The following is a 20,940-nucleotide window of genomic DNA, read 5'->3' on the forward strand; positions in this document are numbered from 1 at the left end:
ATTTTTATTGCTCTGTTCAAAGGCACGTTGGTAAATAAAGATTCGACCTCAAACGAAACGAATTGATAGCCTTCAATAAATTTTTAGGAATAATGTGGATAGAGTTTACGGCAACGAACGAATCGGTAAGAGTAAATTCATTAGAAGCGAGAGGATTGAGTAGTGTTGAGAGAATATTTCCTGGGTTATAGTGTGGTATGTTCGTACCACCCCCACACTTCCACACTTCCGTTGGAATGATGTAACATTCATATCAGTAGAGCGTCAGTTCTCTTGTAAATATAGTCTTGACGATGAACGTGTAACAAATTCAAAGTATAACTATTCAAATAAAAAATTGTCTTGTTTCCTTCCCAAATATTGAGTTAAAAATGAATACCCTCCCCCCTTTCTCGGCGACGATCATGTCTATCGCGATCTCTATCACGACCACGGTCTCGTTCACGATCACGCCTTGAACGGTCACGATATTCACCACCACGATCACGTTCATCTCGCTCGCGATCCCTAAAAAAAATAGTAAAATCCATTTTCAGGTCAATTTTAGGCGCTGTCTCATCCAACATGCAGGCATGAGTAGGCAGGGTCTTTCAATTCCAGAAGATTGCTTCAGAGTAAAAAGTGAAGTCTTGAGACATATGAAATGTTTATTGTCATTAAAATGAACTTCGCTTTATACCAACCCGAGCATTCGTGCAAATGTTTTTCAACACCAATAAAAATGCTACAAACTGTGATTGCTCAGACAAAACCTGGAAATTTGACAATAATATAACTTGAATTTAAAATATTCGGGACTGCTGGTTTTTAGTTTTCCTAAGGTTCCGTACAAGTTGCACATGTTGAAATGCAAATGTCAATACTTGTCTACTTAAAATTTTAATGAAATGAAACACGTGGTTTTTATAATAATTGCATAGTACAAACATTGAAAAGCGTCAAGTGAAAATTTTAACGGTTAAAAAAATTCTTTCCTTTAGAAAACCTCATTAACCGACCAGTAACTTTAAAAACCAGCCTGAAGTAAAGACTGCAAAATCCATAGAGCAATGGAAAGTTGGAGCAATCTAATTGCGCCAGAATAAAAGTTCCACATACGCTCTGACTGGTGAACCCCTTGTAAACCAAGCACATAATCAATGCTACTTCGCGAGTGTAAAATGGTAGCTATTAAACAGCCGATAAATTCCGTTCTAGATCGCAATTTTAAAATGCCCAAGAGGAATTTGAAGAAAAAGTGTTGCTTTATATGAATCTTTGCTTTTTATATTTATTTACTCAAAAACGTAGCTCACCAAAGGCTTCAAACAAAGTGCAAATTTCTCAATCCTTTTGTTTACATTTTCGCGTTTTGCGAGTTCTGATTGGCTAATTTTTAAAACGTAAACTAACCTATGATTGGCTCAGAACGAAACTCCCCCTTGTTCGTATATTGTAAAGGTTTGGTAATATTCTTCAAAAATCGATGCAATTTGCAATTAAGGTCTAAACGACAGTTAAGATCTTAAATCTAAATGACAGTTATTACATTTGTCGCCCCGCATAAACAAAAGAATTTTTTAAGTACTCTCTGCGACACAATTGGAACATTAATTTAAACAAACAGAACATCCGTAACATCGGCGAATTTTCAGACTGACGGATCCGACTGTCGAAAGCTCGCTTTGTATGTGCTCACACGATCCATTTTTTGTGATCCGACTAATCGGATAGTGTGAACGGGCCTTAATGCGGGGAAAAAATCACTTGATCACGTTACATCATGGTTAACTATGGGATTAATCTTTTGCTGAACAATAATTTTCAAACCACAATAAAAATAGCACTAAAACAAGTAACTGAATTACGATTATGGCAAATCATTTACAGCTAACGAACATTCATCATACCTGTCAAAATTTTCGACGCGGCCAGAATGCTTTATGTTTGCTTCAGGAGCACCATTTCGTGTGCCACCTAGCCCTCCACCTTGATAGAAAGTCAGAAAGACGTAACTTATAGCACAAAAAATATGAAATTGAAATATACCAAGTGTGTAGCAGCAGTCCTCCCTTTCTAGCCCATAAAAAAGAACTCACGAACTTATATGAGCCCAGGGCTAACAGATAAAAATTTAGGATACTAAAAATACACGTTCCTACTTATGGCTTGAAATCCTTCCTAAAATTTAGGATTGACATTGATTGATTATTTCCTAAAACTTAGATTGATACCCCAATTATTTTACATTTTGTTCGCAGTGACAGTTTCCTTCCACTCGTTGATGATATTTTTTTCAAAAATCACCATCTTATTTACCTAAACGTCGAGGTTTCCAGTTCTTCACTGTTCTTCCTCTTTCCACATCGACTACTATACGCCTGCCGTCAATCTTCTTACCGTCAGCATGTTTATAAGCGGCTACAATGGTACGAAACAACTAAGGACTAACTCAAACAAACACCAAAAAAACCAAACAACTGCCTAGTACATAGGGAAAAATATTGGTAGCAAACATCGAGAAACAGCTTTGCATGATTTATTTCAGTCGAGGTTTGCATCACGTAGTCTGGACGGTAAAAATAGGTACGAAATGCGTACATGTGGGTAGCCTATCACACATGGCTAGTAAATGAAGTAGATTTAATGATTATAGTTCAAATAAGATTGCGTATTTAATACTATTTAAATAAAACTTGTTCACGATTTGGAAATGTTTTATAGTTACACGACCCATATATTTATTTAACTCTTTCTGCTTTTTTCGAGACTGTAGCTTAGCTTGAATGTCACGTGACCGGGCTCAATTTATTTTGACGAACGCTGGATCGTTGTTGACATGCTTGACTTTTATGGTATAAAATATAATTTGTTTGGGATCAAAACCGAAGCTTATAAAATTTGTATAAAATGGCGCCGTTACTTGACTTATATCATAACCTGTAAGTCATTTCACACTATTTCGAATCACAGGTAAACGGAGAATATATAAGAGCCGCCTATCGAAAACACCGTCGTAATTATTCCGATATAGGTAAATAAAAATTGCTTCTGAAGACAAGGGAATACCTCAACTTTAAAATGGCAAATACTCCATACTTACAAAACACATATACTTACGCAAACATGATTCAGAGTTCTTATTAACTTGTCCAAACTTTTCATTAATTCATTCAAAACAATTATTCACTTCGAATTGAGTGAAATTGGGGACGACTTTTCCAAGGGGATATTTCAATACTTGGAGGAAGTTTTGAAGTCAAAGAGAAAGCTAGCATCGCCTATGTATATTCGAATGTATAATTTTTCATAATCTTATACTGTAGTAGACAAGCTTAGCTTTCAAAATTTAATCGAAATTGATCACATCACTTTCTATTTCGCTACACAGTACTATAGTACGAGAGATTCAACATTACTTAGATTTGGACTTAAGTCAAGTGAAGCTACACTTTGTGCATTTTAAACATATTGTGCGCAGTGCCAAAATAGGGCATTGTAGGTTTTTAAAACAGCAGTTTTGGTAAGTGGAATTGAAATTTATCAGTTAGCACTGTAAGAGCTATTAAAACGTATTTTTCGTGATCAGAACTTTGAATTTGTGCAAAACTATTTGCCTCTTTTTGAGTAAACAATATTTTCTTTGTTTTAAAAGCATTCGAATGTAATACAAACCTATACCCACCAAAATACCCACCAGTTAAAATGAAACATTTTAAATGATCAAGTAGTGTTAGCCATGGCATGGGAGCGAGAAATCGTCTGTTGCCATTCACTTGGCAATATCGACAGTATTTGCACTGCAATGATTAAATAATAGCAGCATATTACTTTGATTGCATTGGAATTGAAAGTGTTGGAAACACCACCGGAAAAAAATGGTGGTAGATATCGATGGCATTGCAGTGAGAAAATTATTAAAACCGTGATAAAAAAATCGGATTTTGTTCCAACAACAACATCGTACTAACCAGGCTGTGTTCAACGACTTACCATTACAGACAACTTACCACAACACGGTCATTAAGAAAAATAAACGATTTCGAAACTTTGCACTCATTAAAGAACTAAAATTGTAAATTACAAAACAAATGGTAGAACTTGTAATGGTAGAACTTACTATGCATGTCCCTTTCATGTTCAAACTCGACAAAACAATAACCACGAGGTTTTCCTGTGGTAGAATTGGTCACCATTTGAATCTACATGCGGAGAAGATACAGACAATCATAAAAATCACTCAAAGTTCTTATCCTTGAAGACAACTTATTGCTTTCAATAAGCCAAAATACTTCCTTATAAAACGTCATGTCCTAAAACAAGTTGACCATATTTTATAAATCGAAAATTTGATCTTCGTGCATTTTTTAGAGCTCAAAGTCGGTGATGATTTGCCTGACCTTAACATCAAAAAAACTAGGGCGAATGTCTAGATCTGACGTCATATCGGGAACCCGTTTTAAGAAAACACTGTATTTTACACATAATTTCCTCAAAAGCATAGCTATATTGTTGCATTTGCTACGTGTATGACATCTTGTGTCGTGGATGTTCAAATACATCCAATTTTAAACAAAACGCATCAGATGAATTCCCGATGTGACGTCAAAAATAACATTAGTTGCCAGTTTTTTTATTCTGGCGGTCAAATAATGAAAATGGTCAATTTTTCAACTTGGAGTGCGAAAATATCCAGCAAAATCATATTTTCGAACTATAAAATATATTACAAAAATTTTTAAAGTACTCTGAACTATTTAAATGGCAGAAATGCAAAAACACGATATAGGCACTTTAAGTACACTGACCGATTTTACAGGACCATAAACCTCCATCTCTTTTCAGTTTTTTCAGATGTATCGTAATTCTAAAAAAGATAAAACCTTTCAGATACATTCATAAACATACCAGGTCTCAAAACAACGACAGAAACGTCCACAGCCGCAAATGAATGAGATATCTAAACATGTCTATTTGGAAAAAACTCGTCTTTTACATTAAACAAGTATTAACGAAAGTGCTTTTACGCAATTATGTAAACATGTTTGTAGACGAGAAGGACAAAGTTCAAGTTGGCGAAGTCCTTAAAACGATTGTTGGTGTCTGTATAGGCTAACATTCCGACAAGCTGTGAGTAGTCATTTCCTGAGTTAAGCAAGGAGTAACTTTAGAAGTAATCAACGTTTGGCTATGAAGAAGAATGCCGCCAAATTTATCGGAATACCAACAGTCTATAAAGATCCTTGTAACAATACTCCCTGGTTCGAACATTCACTTTAGGCACAACTTGCACCATAGAAGGTGAAAAGATAATTTTTTGAGAAAACAAACTCTCCTGTTGATGTTTCAAGCTGTAAAGTTGTTACCATGCATCGCACGACTGGAGTACTTGGAAAGACGTAAAAAAGGTAGGTCAAAATGACCGGTAACGTAAACAAACCGGTCAACAAGCTTTTTGGGGCGGTCATTGCCGTTGACCGACCGTTATAGTGAGCTCTCGATAACCTTAACTATACATACATGTAATGGTGGGTGTAAATAACTAAAAAAACCTGGTTACATACGGTATGCATATAACGAATAATTAAAACAATTAACAATGTACTCATCTAATTAAGGGGCTGTTCATATGAGCCTGGCTACACGGGATTCATCGAGGCGTTAATTGATTTTGAGGCATTGAAAGTGGGCAAAACTTCAAGCTTAAAGATTACAGCTGTTTGCTAAGTGCCACAAGCCATTCCTGTTGAAATTCTCAAATTAGGCCAAACTGGTTGTTTCAATTTTAAATGTTTTGCATACTTATTAAATCAAAATATAGTGAAGTTGCTCTAGAAGATTTATCTAATGACACATAAGAATAGAATTGTTTCCATTTGCCAAAATCAATTAACGCCTCACTGAATCCCAGTTAGCTGGGCTCGTATGAACAGCCCCGAAGCAATGCTCAACTCCTATTCCTAAAAAATATTGCTTACCAGTCTGGCAATAAATAAAGTTTTAAATGCATCCGTGTATGCATTTGGATCAGTGTGAGGATCCCCTAAAATAATTAAAAGAAATATCATACAGTGCGTAAATTTCAGTTTTTATGATGTTGAGTTTTGTCCCCTCTTACTGGAGTACAAACCACTAAAACACTAGTGACTATGTCCACCTTTCATGGAGTGTTAAGAGTCAGTGTTCAGTTGTCCATTTCTCAGTTGCCAGTTGTCCATTTCATAGTGTTAAACATTCAGTCAGTGTCCATTCATGAGTGTTAAAGTCAGTTGCTAAAGTCAATTTCATGAGTTTTCACCACCTTTCATTTTTCAGTTGTTTTCTTAAAGTCAGTGGCAAATGATTTTGTTGCATGACAAATTTTGGTATTAATACAGCTTATTCCTGTTTTAGTTATGCTTTTTAAATTATATTGGTACAAAAATACAGGTATGTTCACTCACTTCATTTTGTCAATGTTAAAGGTTCGTGCTAAGTTCTAGTGCAAAGTAAACATCACATAAGATTTATTTAATCACTACTCTTCACCAACAGCCTGCAACATAAAATAAAACAATTTAGAACATTTATAAAAATTTAGGATCAACTTACATTCTTCTGCAGCTTTCTCCAAATCCTCTTTGTTTTTGTCAATTCTTTCACATTTCTATTTTCAAAAAATACAACATGTAAGCTGCAGCTCTAGTTAAATATTTTACCATCAGCCACCACCATCATGTATTGTATACTAGATATATATATATTATGTTATAAAATAACAACTGTTTATTCTGACAACTGATCCTCTCACAAGTTTATTGAACTTCTTTAAAAAGTTGTACAATGAGAACAGTGGTGGATCCAGCCTTTTATCTTACCCCCTTCATACCATTTTGATACTGACATGAATATATTAATACTAATTAAAGTTCAAATTTTTCTAAAATGTAAGCAAAGCTCAATACAACTTTTGCCCTATCTCAAAATCATAAGTCATAATATTGTTAAATAACTCAAAATGAAAATGTATTTTTAAGATAAACTCTGCATCTTCAAGACTTTTAAGCACTTGAAATAAAATGCAAATAGGTCTAATTACTAGCAGAGACATATTACAGAGAAAAGTAAACTTTATAAAGAAAACGTTGTGCTTTCATGACAAATTAAAATGTAATGAGTACTATTAAAGCTGTGTATTTGATCTTTGTTTTTAATCCAGAGGGATATAAACTTCAGCTATAAAATTGCAGTGAAATGCATTTACATTTTTATAATTTCCTTTTCAACAATGTGATCAGCTCAGCACCCGCTTTAACATTCTCAATTTAGAATTCAGCTCTTTAGGGATAGTGTGTCTCGTACATATAGGCCAAAAGCAGAAATATTTTGAAATCCGGAATAAGGTTTTTCAAGTGCTGTTACAACCATTTTTTAATTTAGTGCACTAAAATATCCTTATAATACAGACTTTGAGTTGGTACAATGATTTGTATTGAGTGCGATGTGTTTATTTTTAACTTTTGACCTGACAGACCAGTCAATAGAAATTGACCAATGACGGTTTTCCTTGCTCTTTTGTTGACCAATTGTATTAAAGGAAAGTTTGCAAGCTAACCTACAGATCAGTCAAAGCACACTTAAAGTTGCCTGCCTGCAGACTGGTCAAAATCAATAACTGGCCAATTGAAAACATATTTTCAAGCTTTGAAGATTGCCGACAGGTCATACATTCATACAGAAACTACTGACCTCGCTGCTGAATACACCAAAGTAATGCTTGCTCTATTAGTCTTGCAGTAATGCGTAATATTATCAGATTTTGTATGAAAATGTTTTTTGAACGTAGGTAGTGATAATCTATGTTTGATTTGATTTTGAAATATGGAACTTAGCAATTTCACAAATTTTCACCTACTTCACTTGACTGGTTTGATGTACCAACTTAAAATTTACCACCCTGAAACCAAAAACATACCTTTCTTTCTATTTTTTCAACTCTAGTTTCTGCACGAGTTGGAGAAGGTGTATCTTCAGGATCCTATGAAAAATAAGTAGAGTCGATTTTACTGATAGCACCTGCAAACTTTTTGAAGTGATTCAGTTTTTTATAGATACCACATTGGCAATATACCTTATACACAATCACATGTCAGTTGCTGAGGAATATGAAAATCAATGTCTCTTAGTTGGGGATTAATGTTGCTCAAAAGTTTTGCACATTCATTCAACACTTGAAAATTAGAAAAAACTACAAGGTTTAACTAAATATATCTATCACTGAGCTAAGCACTAGAATTGCTGAGCTTGGGCAGTTTTCAATGCAAGAAATGTGTGTGCATATAACCTTGAAATTTCAAAAATGTTATTGACTTTATTCTAAATAAAGTAAAAGTTCTACTTGAATTCTCGAAATTATGAAAACCAAAATTCCCAAAAATCATTAGAAAAATAATATATGTATAATTAAAAGCATTAATATGTTAGCATTTCTTTGTATAAAAAAATCTTATTAAAATCACGCAAAAGCGAGCAAATCCAATTAAACACAATAGAAAAAGAAAGTTCATCAATTGATTAAATTAGACCTTTCCATTCAATTACTTTACAAATGAAATCAAAATTCACATTCTGTGTACTCAAACAGATAGGGAATAAGAATAACTTGTTAAGTTCAACTTAATGTAGCTGTCTACTTATATCATCTGGATTTATGACTGATTTAAAAACAATGAGGTACAATAAACAATAGCTATTATATGACTTTAAAAAAATCAGAAAACCCAATCATATGAGATATGTACTTGCTGTCAACTTGGTGATATAAAATTTTTGGAATAAGAAAAATATATTGCATCATATTTAATTTCTAGTACATCAAATTCTTGAGAAGCTTCACATGCAACTTTATTGAAAAATTATGTTGATAAACCTAAATATTTTTTTCATTTCAATCACGTGGTTTTCACAAGAACAAACAAGGCAGGGAAAATTTTAATACGTATATTTCCCTTGAACTGTGAACATCAAAGTTTTCAAAATCTTTGTATATCAGGTCGATTGCCAAAACTACTGAATTGTTTGTTTCGGTATAGAATACGCGATAACTACCCAATATTTTATAGTCAAATAAGGCGGTTTGCATGCTATGTACTATACTTCAACACATGTGAACAAAATCGAGATATCTGATTTTTCATTCCTCTAGTGTTCAAAACGCAACAACAAAACCCACAGAGGTGTTAAAATATGTATTGCAACATTAAATCATCGACGTATTTAATACCTCGAAGTCAGCAACGATACTCGCAATTCCACTGTACGGCCAAGGCTTTTTCTGATGACCTAGTTTATCCAGAGGCGGAAGATATGGTATGGGAGGTCCAGCAGCAAATAATGCCAAAAGATTTGACGGTAAAAACGCGGTCATTTCGACTATAAAATTAAAATATTCGCCAACTCTGCCAGTTCCAACGAAATAAGAACACAATAACGAGTGAAGAAATCAAGAAGTGAGGATTTCTATTGAGTTGGCCGCGTGGGCTCATGGGTACTGTGGGGACACCATTGAACTGTAATATAAACTGGAACAATAACTCCTATATACTTGCCAATGTATGTAGTCGCGTGGCGTGTTTCTAAACTTCTTGTGCTTTGTTGAAGTGCATTTTAGCGTTTAAACTCTTGTATTGTGGGCAAAATGGAAATCAACAAACAATCATCTGTCGCTGACATTATTCTTTTTTTGAAAAACAACAAATTGGATGAAATTGTCGAAGATTTTAAAGGTATTGTCTCATCCTGAAATGTAGGTCGCATGTGTGAGGGTTGTTGTCTGGTGCATAAATCTAGTGTAGAAAATAATTCAAAATTAGATTTATAGATGACTTGCCTTGTTTACGTTTTGCTAGCAGGCAGATTTGCTCGAGCGCTTTTAGAGAATACCAACAGCAATAACGTAATTTCATTGACGTTTTGCTTCTTATATTTTTAAAGCTAATCAAGTCGACGGCGAGGATTTTTTCAATTTAGAGCCACATGATATTTATCAGACGATTCCTCGAATAAAACTTCACAAGAAGTTTATGAAGGAACGATGGAATAAAACTTCGTAAGACATGAAGGAACGATGGGAATTTGCACAAATATAAAATGCTGTCTGTTATTAAAAAGACAAAGCAAAAGAATGTCAGCAGTATCCTTCAAGAGCTGGAGGATTGTCCAGTTGAAGATGAGAAAGGTTGGTGTAAAAATCAATAAGTTAAAATCCCTATTTATACAGAAGTGTTAATGCTTTAGAGAGTGATAATGGTAATATATTCATTCTATGCTATATTGATTATTTTAGAGGTCATGAACCAGTGTATAATGGCATATTTGCCTTATGTGTTAGATGACCAATGCACCCATCGAGATATGAACAAAAAATCATTTTGGGACATTGTTGATGTAAGAGTTGATATTGTCAAAATAATATTTTCTGCATAAATGTGTGAAAAAATTGATAAATAATTTTATCTCTGTTGAAGGGCAAAAGCTTGGGGGAAGTTCAAGAGATCATTAACAAAAGTTTGTCTCCTAGACTCCTATCAACAGGAACATTAAGAAACATTCATTCAATAATGTTGGTGGCAGAGGGGATGATTGTGGCAAAGCTAAAAATGGAAAATATTGTCAATGCAGTAATTATTTTACTTAGTTCTTTTTATACTTTTAATGCTGAGTATCCTAAATGCATTAATGGACATTTCAAAAATGTATTTATTCTTTTAGAACATTTGCCTTTAAATTCGAAATGCAATTGTAAGGCTCAATTGCCAACTTTTGTCGTTCATTTTATTTCTTCTATGAAGTAGAAAACTTTTGTAGTGTTAATTAATGGCATGTAGTAGAGATTTTAAGTATTCTGTGTTTGCAAAAAATGTGCAGACCTCTCTCCATGTTTCAAATTTAAGAATTTTTTAGGAAACTCATGTCGACAGCCTCGCCCAAAGATTGCTGTTTCATCAAGATCTCTGTAGCGATTCATTGATCAAACAGCATTCCCAGCAAGAAAACCATGACACTCCTATAAGTATCAATATGTAACAAACAAAAAAGTATACAAGAGCTTTATTTCCTAAAGCCCATGGCACAAATTTATTGAAAATAAAAACTATGTGGTAGAGAATGTAAAAAAATCAAATATATTCAAAGCACTGTAACTTCCATGCCTGAATTTTCATTAGAACAACAAAGTATATTAAAGCTACATTGACCTTGTTTGATGTAGGTGTGGTATAATTGGCAACAAATTGATCAACATGTGTCTGATCATAGAACATCAGCTGTCCAAATAGAGGTTTTCTAAGACTCTGCCCAGCTTTTTCATGTTGAAAAGTCTAACAGCTATAAGGCCGTTATTTGGTGTACCTTGGCATCTTTTAAAATTACGAGCAAGAAAATCACAAATCAGAAAACATTATCGATATTACCAATGACACAATAACATAAGTTAAACGACCAAAGTACAATGTATGTATCTCCCACGACTACCAGCCGACGTTTTGTACCCGTACTTTACCGGCTTTTAGCCACGTCTCATAAGACGAATTGGGTGATTTGTTTGGTTGATAAAACGAAAGGGGTTTTCTTCCGGTATACTGTAGAGCCTTTCTCCTAGGAGTAGAGTAACATATCTCACGTGACCGGATACCTAAACATTTAAATTATTCCACAGAATCGACTAGAACACCGTACCTGAGATATCATGTAGTTGGTTGTGTCTTGTAATCTTTCTGAATTTGTAAAGGTATGTTGATTTTAAACTTTACCTTTCGTTGTTAAATTGTATTTTGATTTTGTGATTTAATGTTTCATGTCCATTTATCGATTATTTTGTTTTTCTGTAAAATATTCTACTTCCGCGTTATGTACGTATGTAAATGTTTTATAAAGATATATTTGTTGATTTTGGTGAGATTTGGAACTAGCTCGAATCAAATTTGGAAAATTAACTTGTTAACTTTCATATATCTTTATATAATAATAAAAAGAAATAAATTTCTACTATATAATAATAATGTTCTACATCGATACACATCATGTGCATGGTCACGAGGTAGTAGAGGAAATAAGATATTCATGGATAATTCCATAAAAGCACTATTGCTAATGCGCATTTAATATAAACGACAATTTTTTTAAAATAGACATGTTTCGACATCTCTTGATGCCATCTTCAGTATGAGTGAAATCATAAGTGATACAAGGTTTATATAAAAGTAATATGATACATAAATTACAACAATAAAAGGAAATAAGATAAATTAATGGGGAGCGTCCGAGAGTATTATAAGCTAAGGCCCTGTTCACACGATACCTGATTCGTTTGATACCGGATTACTTTTTGTACCGGATAGGCCTTGTGTACACACGGCTCCGCTGCTATCCAATACGCTTTGTATCGTTTTTCCGGAGCGATTTGACTCCGCTGTGGAAGTGGTATAAAAACCAATCCAATACGTTCCGTTGTCGTGTGAACGCTCGAATCCGATACGTTCCACTTTGGTAACTAAGGCCCTGTTCACACGATACCGGATTCGTCTTGTACCGGATTCGCTGAGCAATCCGATACGAAAAATGCACTCTGTTCACACGATCAGGGTTGTTAGTTTGGCCTTTTTGAGGCCAAATAACTAGATTTTGGCCTTTTTTTTCTTTCTTTGGCCTCGAAATTTTTTTTTTGCTATTTGGCTACTTTTTGGCCTCTTTTTACTCAAACAATTTTTTTAAAATTTTTATTGAGCTTTATTTGTAAAAATCTTTTAAATGTACAAAATGCGATGGAAATACAACGAAAAATGATCATAAGGATCAAATTGAGCATTGAATTGTTTTCATCCAATCACAGCTAAGTATAATTCAGCCAATTGTCATGCAATTTAACCAGCTAATCACAAGCAAGCACACAGCTTTGTCTTCGTAGACGTCCGACATCTAGCTATAAATAGCACGTTCGACCACTACTAATACTAGTTAAGACTGATAAAAACGTTATTCGTTGCAATATTATGGCATCAAAATGGAAAGGAGCGTATGATAGCGGAAGAAAATATAACAAGTCTTGGGAAAGTAAATTTAGCTGGCTCACAAAAGCTTCAGACGGAAGTGAAGATGCTTTTTGTAAATTGTGCCGTGCCACAATCAGACCCAAACAAGCAAACTTAACCAAACACGAAAAAACTGATAAACACATCAAACACATTAAAGTATCTACTACTACAAGGCCCATCCAAGTCGTACGTGTCTCAAAAGTTGCAGAAGAAGTTGATATTTCCACATCGAAGCAGGTCTGCATTATCGTAAGGTATTTCAGCGAAGTTGAAAATAAGATCGTTACAGCGTTTGTTGACCTGGTTCCTGTTGTCCACACTTCAGCAGATGATCTTTTTAATGCAATCAAAGATTGCCTTGCCACAATTAAACTTGATTTAGTGAATTGTGTTGGCTATGCTAGTGACGGTGCTTCAGTGATGGTTGGGGAACACAATTCGCTGTGGACAAGAATAGCTGCTGTCGCTCCTCATTGCATCAAGATGACGTGTATTTGCCATTCGTTGTCCCTTTGTGTTCAGCATGCATTTGAGAAACTTCCGTCGAGTGTAGGATTTCTTCTGGCAAAAATTCCGAAATGGTTTTCAAAGAGCGCTATTAGAAGAGAAGCATACAAGACGCTCTACGAAGTGATGAATCCAGATGATGTGCAAGATGCACCGTTTGAGAAGTACTCAACTACGAGGTGGCTTGTGAGAGGAAAAGTTATATTTCGCATTCTCACAAATTGGTTTGAGCCGCAAGCTTACTTCCCAACAGCACAACCAGAGACGACGCAGGCAGCACGATTCAAGGCTATTCTTCTGGACATGCTCAATGATCCAGTCCTATATCTTTATTTCCATTTCGTTTCTCCTCTGGTCATAGAATTCGACAGGGTGAATGCCTTCTTCCAGGCAACTGATGGTGATCCAGAAGAAATGTTCACGGAACTAAATGTACACCATAAAAGTTTATATGGTAGAGTTTTCGACCACCAAGGAAAATATCTAGCCATTTATGAAGTTGACTTTGGTAGAAAGTTCTTGTCAGAAGCAAAGAAATACATTTCTTCCCAACAAGACAAACGACGTGCTGAAGCTGAAGTTTCTGAAGTGAAAAATAGGTGTCTCGAATTTCTTGTGGAAGCTGTAAATCAAGTAGAGAAACGTTTACCAGCTGTCCGCAATATCTTTAAAGGTTTAAGCGCCCTGCATCCAAGCAAAGTTCTTGATGTAACAACGAGAGCCGATTTTGAGCAACTGCCGCTTCCTAATCTACGAAAGGATCAAGATTATGCAATTGAGGAGCAGTACAGGAAGATCGTCCACCGAAATTGGAAAGAGGAACAAATTTTTAACGGCATCATACCTGATACAGCAGTTGCATTTTGGTCAAAGATAGTTCAGTTCCAAACTTCTCTTGGGGTCAAACCATTCAAGGAATTGGCAACTTACGCCTTAAGCTGCCTGACAAATCCTGTAAGCAATGCAGTGGTTGAAAGAACCTTTTCCTTGGTGACATCAGTGAAGACCAAACAACGCAATAGGATGAGCTTAGAACTGCTAAATGCCATTATTCGTATTCGTTCCAGCCTACACTTTGCCGGGAACTGCTGCTCCGGAAAAACGATACAAAGCGTATCAGATAGCAGCGTAGCCAGTGAAACCACCATCCTGGCACGAAAGTAATCCGGTATTCAACGAATCCGGTATCGTGTGAACAGGGCCTAAAGCCCGTGATTTTAAAATGAAAGCAAACATAGATACAAACTATGTTTTAAATGAATAATCCGCCAGCAAACATAATATATCTTCAACATTGACGCATGCTTGCTTTCAACAATGTATTATCGCAGTGTGAAAAGCTTCTTTCTAGTATTATTGTAATGGGCAACATATATTCGGTCATATTTGACTTTTGCACTCTTCCAGTCCTTGCGCCCATTCGTAAAAACCTTAATACGCCTTCCAAGAAAAAACTCTACTTTAGTTATCTGTCAAAAATTCTCATTTTCTTTTACGAAAGACGGAATTAGCAACCATGGGTTGATTATCGCTTGCACGCACAAGTACTGGGGCGATATAAAAACTTATGTATCGTCTTACGATGTTAAATTACTAGGTGTTAAATTACTACTAAAGGAGGCGGTGTCAAATGGATTATATGATATAAAAGCAGGGCAAATGAAAGAGAAAAATAAAAAAGGTTAAGTTGAATGGAGTTTCCTTGGTAATTTCTGTTAAGTAGTTGCTTGTAGATTATTGATTAGGGATATTCTCTATGAATGAAGAGTTCGTAAGAATCGTTAGAAGAGGAGATTATTTTAAAGTCGTCTGTTGCGGATGTTTCCAGTTGCGTTAATGTGAGTACAAAGATGCTTGATAATTCCAGGGTGAGAAACTTGGTTGCCTGTAAGGGGATATTATTCCCAAGTGCTCCGAAAATCTGGTGTGTAGATGACGTGTGGTCACCACATCTTTAAACCTTTTGTTTGACATTTACGAAACTTTTCATACAATAACTTGAATTTACCAGAAAGTCACTCGCCAAAACCTCGTTTTCCTTCATGTATAAGTGACCGCACCACACGTCGCTTCCTTTAACACCTTGCCCCCAAACCACCTGAAAGGTCTTTAACTGCTCACAAATGCCCAATCTATTTTTGTCTTCCTTTCACCGGCATATACCCTTCAAATTCGTAAAACAAATTCAGCCTTAAAGGCAGCCTTCCCACATGTATCTATTAAATTTGTTTTCCGCCCTTCCCAACGTATCCCTTCCTTCCAAATCTCTGAGATCTGGTTTAGTCTACTTATTCAAGTGTCGAAGCTACAACGCCTCGTATGTGGGTCAAACCACACGTCATCTACACACCAGATTTTCGGAGCGCTTGGGAATATCCCCCCTTACAGGCAACCAAGTTTCCCACCCTGCGTTATCAAGCATCTTTGCTCAAATTAACACACCCCCAACTTCGACGACTTTAAAATAATCTTTTCTTCTAACGATTCTTATGAACTGTCCATTCATGAAAGCCTTCTAATCAATAACTACAATCCTATCTTCCTTATCATATAATCCATTTGACTCCGCCTGCTTTAGTAGTAATTTAACACCTTCTTGTAAATATAATATCTTGTCTTAACATCCTATTTATTATTTGTCTGAAGATGTCTTGAGTAAAGACGAAACGTTACAATAAATTCAATTTTACAATTTTTTTGGTCTATTTCTATGGCTCTAATCAAAACTTTATGTTACATTAATTTTTATTACACGATTTCGTAAAAGCACTATTGCTAATGCGCATTTAATATTACAAGAATTCGATTTCGCTCGGCAAGTCTCTCGCTACTATTTTACGAAATGCTGCCCTACTTGTACGGTTTATACCCATTTTCCCCTCACTATGTCTCTATTTGTTGGGGGTGGAACAAGTTCAAACGTATCGTTGTCAATTAACGCTTTCGTGCTACCCCCCTAAAGAACTTAACGCATTTTACACGCTCTACCTTGTTGATGTCAGGGTAGTATAGTAGATATGCTGGACTATTTTAATCACACCCTTCGAAAATACCTTGTTTACTTCTAGGGTCTAACTTTTTTGAATTTTGTGAATAACCATAACAAACACAACCAAAAACGTGCATTTTGTCCAAGTCTGGTTGTGAGCCTGTAAACGCTTCGAACAGAGTTTTGTTCAACCTCGAATTAAAACAACGACTCCTAATATAAGCAGATGCCATGACGGCATATGTCCACATGGATTTTGGTAGTTCCGCTTCTAGCAATAGACACCTAGCCATGTTAAATAAAGTAAACCACGATCTCTTAACTGTGCCGTTCTGGTGTGGCAAATATGGTGCACTAGTTTCATGCCTAATTTTGTTTTCCCTAAGAATCGATTTGAATTTCTCGCTTGTAAACTCAGTGCCGTTATCACTTCTTATGCGCTTCACATTTCCGTAAGGTGCAACATCTGCTAAAAACTGTTTTAATGCTTGTGGTGTATCGCTTTTATGCTTAAGAAAATAGACCATATTCAATCCTGAATAATCATCCACAAACGACAATGCATATCTAAACCCTTCTCTTCCTTCCGGATCAATAGGACCTGCAAGGTCCGTGTGAATAAACTCAAGAGAAACTCTCGGCTTTTTATCTTCCAGCTTACTTTTCACCTGACAGTTTTTACCTTGCGTACGAACCTCACACTCAACTTCCCTCAAGTCTGTGATTTTCATTGCCTTAACAACCTTCTATAGTTTGCTAACATGCTTGTAGTTGCAGTGACCTAGAACCTTGTGCCACTAGTAAAGAGAACATGCATTTTTATTCGAAGATGATATGCTATTTATATAGTAAAGTTTGCCTTTTTGTCTTATTCCAAACGTTGTGCCATCAGGGCGCTGTACATGCTTATCGTGTTTATCTAATTTGACTTTTGTCCCCTTTTCTACGGCAGCATTTACTGAGAATATATTTTGACGTATGGACATATAGACATTACTTAATAAGCATCTCATGATTTTACATGCAAGTCAACTAATTTGACTTTAGCTGTACCTTTACCGACTACTACGTTGGCTTTACTGCCATCTGCTAATTCAATAACATGCGCTTTACTATATGTTTGTAAATGATGATCGTCCAGGTTAATAAAGTCCTGAGAAGGACTGTTTTTGTTGTTGTTGACTGACGTTTCGACAACCTTAGCGGTAGTCATTCAGAGTCTTCGAGGAGTAAACGTCAGTTAGCTGCATTTGTTGGTTCGGTTCTTACGTCATTGTGTGTGTACAGGAAATGTGTATTGTCATTGTGATTAGTTGAAGTGAAATATTTATTTTAGTTGTGATGTGTGATTTAGGTGTGACGTTTTAGTTGTAGTGTGGGTGCTTTCAATTGTGTATTGTCATTGTGAATTAGTTTGAAGTGTAATGTTTTATGATCGTTTGTTTGTATTGTGAATAAGTCGCTCGTAAGGTACGTAATTGCTGTGATCTGTTCAGGGTTTGTTCAAGTTGGTATACCAACTTAATGTAAGCTGTTGTCTATAGTCAGTACTGTAAGTGATGCACTTTGCCGAGTCCCAGTCAATGCTGTTGTGCTTTGTGATTCGGTGATGTCTAAGCAATGTGATTAGTTTTGTCTTGTTTCAGTAGCCTCGTTTGTGCTCAGTAAGTCTTATGTTTAAATTCCTGCCAGTTTCCCCGATATAGGAGGCGTGGCAGTCGGAGCAGTTTATTTTGTAATGTTTGTAAGTCATGCACTACCTTTTTGGTTTTGCTACGTAGATGACACAATCACAGCACTACATGCAGACGACATTAATGACTTTCATACTCACATCAACAAACAGAACAGCCACATACAATTTACCAAAGATGTCGAAGAAAACGGAACTCTTCCTTTCGACTGTTTGGTAAACATGACAATCAAAACTAGGAACAACAGTTTATCGCAACAACACATACTGACCGACTACTAGACCAACTATCTTACAACCCTACATCACACAAAAGCCACCACAATCAGAACATTAACAAGACGCACAAATCATATGATTCACCGGACGCTCTACAAAACAAAACAACTATAACTCTGACTTTATCAAACGCAACACTTACAAACCCAACGAACCCAACGAACCTAACGAAACGAACAACTCAGTATCAACAGCAACGATACCTTACATCAAAGGTACGTCTGAGACTATCTTGCGTATCTTACGACCATACAACATACGTGTCGCACATAAACCAATCACAACGTTACGACAAGTACTAACGAACATAAAGGACAAAGAACAACCCAACGAACGACAAGGTGCAGTTTACAAAAAAAAATTGCTCCGACTGCCACGCCTCCTATATCGGGGAAACTGGCAGGAACTTAAACATAAGACTTACTGAGCACAAACGAGCTACTAAGAAACAAGACAAAACTAATCACATTGCCGAACATCACCGAATCACAAAGCACAACATTGACTGGGACTCGGCAAAGTGCATCACTTACAGTACTGACTATAGACAACGGCTTACATTAGAAAGTTGGTATACCAACTTGGAACAAACCCTGAACAGATCACAGCAATTACCGGCACCTTACAAACGACTTATTCACAATACAAACAAACGATCAACTAAAAACATTACACTTCAAACTAATTCACAATGACAATACACAATTGACACCCACACATTACAACTAAAACGTCACACCTAAATCACACATCACAACTAAAAATAAAATATTTCACTTCACACTAATCCACAATGACAATACACATTTCCTGCACATTTCCTGTACACACAATACAATGACGTAAGAACCAGACAACAAATACGGCTAACCTGACGTTTACTCCTCATTTGACTCTGAAGATGACTACCGCTAAGGTTGTCGAAACGTCAGTCAACAACAACAAAAACAGTCCTTCTCAGGACTTTATTAACCTGGACGATCATCATTTACAAACATATAACGATACTCCCGGGTTCAAACCATTTACTTTAATGCGCTTTACTATCAAATTTACTATCAAAATCTATAAATTTTGACTAATCGTTAATAATATGGCATGTAGCTCCTTTGTCCACCAGTATAGTTAAATTTGCTTGATTCTTATCATTCACGTCTGCTTCAGCGTTCTCTTCTTCATCCTTTGACACGAATAAAAAGGAGTGTTGCCGTTCACTGTCACAGCGCTGCTCGTCTTTAGCTGACTTGGACGTTTTTTTTCTTTCGGCAATCTTTCGTGTCGTGGGTATTGGTCTTGCATATGGATCCCATTTGTTTCCCTTCACTTGGCATTGTGAGCTTTTGTTTCTCTTTCTTCCACATTTGAAACAATTTCCGTCAAATTTTGGTTTCACATACATAACGTTGTCACCTACCTCAGTTTTTGGTGACAATGATTTAATATTTTCTTCATGACTTCCTAACGAGTTCTTAAATTCCGTAAATGTCATTTGTCTTTCCCTTTGAACTGTTACGGTAGCAAAGACGTCGTACGTGCTTGACAGACCCTTTAAAACCATTGCAATGAGTAGTGCATCACTTATTATCTCCTTGGCTTCTCTTAAGACTGTTGCCGATCGTTCCGCTCGCAATATATAATCTGTGACAGTCTCGTCGTCATTTTTCTTCACCGAATTAAGTGAGTTCCGTGTAAAGAGCGATGATGCAAGGTTTTCCTCTGCCTTGATAGTGATGTCTGAGGATTTCTAAAGCTCTTCGTCTATTGTCTTTCACCTCCCGAATCACAAGAGACAAACTTCTGGCGACCAGACATTGGACCAACTCTGCAAAAGCGTCAGCCAGTTTTGAAGCTGCTGGTTCTTCTCTCTCACTTGTTGATTCGATAAATACGTCGTACAGTTTTTGAAGTCGCATATAGCCTAAGAATTTTACTTCCCATAACTTGCATTTAATTTCGCTTCCATAGAAAAGCAAACCTCTCCTGGGCCCATAGTCTGTTGAGTTCGAGCTACTCGCCATATCTCTTTTTGTAATATACTCTATACCTTCAGTAACAACCACTAGTGAACTTAATGATTGAACTGATTTTTATTATTTTACAGAGCAGTATTTATAATCTTTATTACAAATAACAAATATTATTATTGGTTGGAATATTTCCTCCATTTAAGCTATATATGGTGCATAATGAAATTTAACTAACGTCAATAACTGTTCCTTGGCTGTTAGCCGTGTGGGAACGGATACATTGGTAAACCAAACTACGCACATACTATCTTCTTAACATGTTTCTGTGGTTTATTAGCATGACTTAACAAAATTTCAGACAAATTTTTTAAGCTTTTTTGTCATTTTCTAGATTTTCCACAATATAGCGTTAGGCATGTTTTAAGAAACTTTAAATCCATGCAAAAACTGCAATAA

General features: G+C 35.8%; 1 protein-coding gene, 1 long non-coding RNA gene and 1 pseudogene across 4 annotated transcripts; 1 reads left to right on the plus strand and 2 right to left on the minus strand.

Moving 5' to 3' along the window:
- Positions 1 to 280: 280 nt before the first annotated feature.
- On the minus strand, positions 281 to 9,498 carry LOC124457800 (annotated as a pseudogene).
- Positions 9,499 to 9,566: 68 nt separating this feature from the next.
- Positions 9,567 to 10,882, plus strand: LOC124457801. Of its 3 annotated transcripts, none has more exons than XM_047007988.1 (4): positions 9,567 to 9,763; positions 9,952 to 10,195; positions 10,304 to 10,404; positions 10,485 to 10,882. In XM_047007988.1, the coding sequence occupies exons 2-4, from the start codon at positions 10,108 to 10,110 to the stop codon at positions 10,809 to 10,811; spliced, it is 516 nt and encodes a 171-aa protein (XP_046863944.1). In that variant the 5' UTR covers positions 9,567 to 9,763; positions 9,952 to 10,107; the 3' UTR covers positions 10,812 to 10,882. The 3 variants fall into 3 exon arrangements, with proteins under 3 accessions (XP_046863944.1, XP_046863942.1, XP_046863943.1); XM_047007986.1 differs by having other exon boundaries at positions 9,567 to 9,743; XM_047007987.1 differs by having other exon boundaries at positions 9,567 to 10,195.
- LOC124457803 lies at positions 10,799 to 11,581 on the minus strand. Its single transcript, XR_006952803.1, has 2 exons — positions 11,214 to 11,581; positions 10,799 to 11,023 (listed from the first exon to the last, which is right to left on the minus strand). It is a non-coding gene; the product is annotated as an uncharacterized LOC124457803 (long non-coding RNA).
- Positions 11,582 to 20,940: the final 9,359 nt, after the last annotated feature.

The sequence above is a fragment of the Xenia sp. Carnegie-2017 genome, unplaced genomic scaffold, assembly GCF_021976095.1.
Source record: "Xenia sp. Carnegie-2017 unplaced genomic scaffold, XeniaSp_v1 HiC_scaffold_6, whole genome shotgun sequence".
NCBI classification, from domain to species: Eukaryota; Metazoa; Cnidaria; class Anthozoa; order Malacalcyonacea; family Xeniidae; genus Xenia; species Xenia sp. Carnegie-2017.

Coding starts and splice junctions, on each gene's coding strand:
- LOC124457801 (XM_047007987.1), top strand. CDS start 10,108: ATGCTGTCTGTTATTAAAAAGACAAAGCAAAAGAATGTCAGCAGTATC. Junction 10,196..10,303: donor TCCAGTTGAAGATGAGAAAG/GTTGGTGTAAAA, acceptor TGATTATTTTAG/AGGTCATGAACCAGTGTATA. Junction 10,405..10,484: donor CATTTTGGGACATTGTTGAT/GTAAGAGTTGAT, acceptor TCTCTGTTGAAG/GGCAAAAGCTTGGGGGAAGT.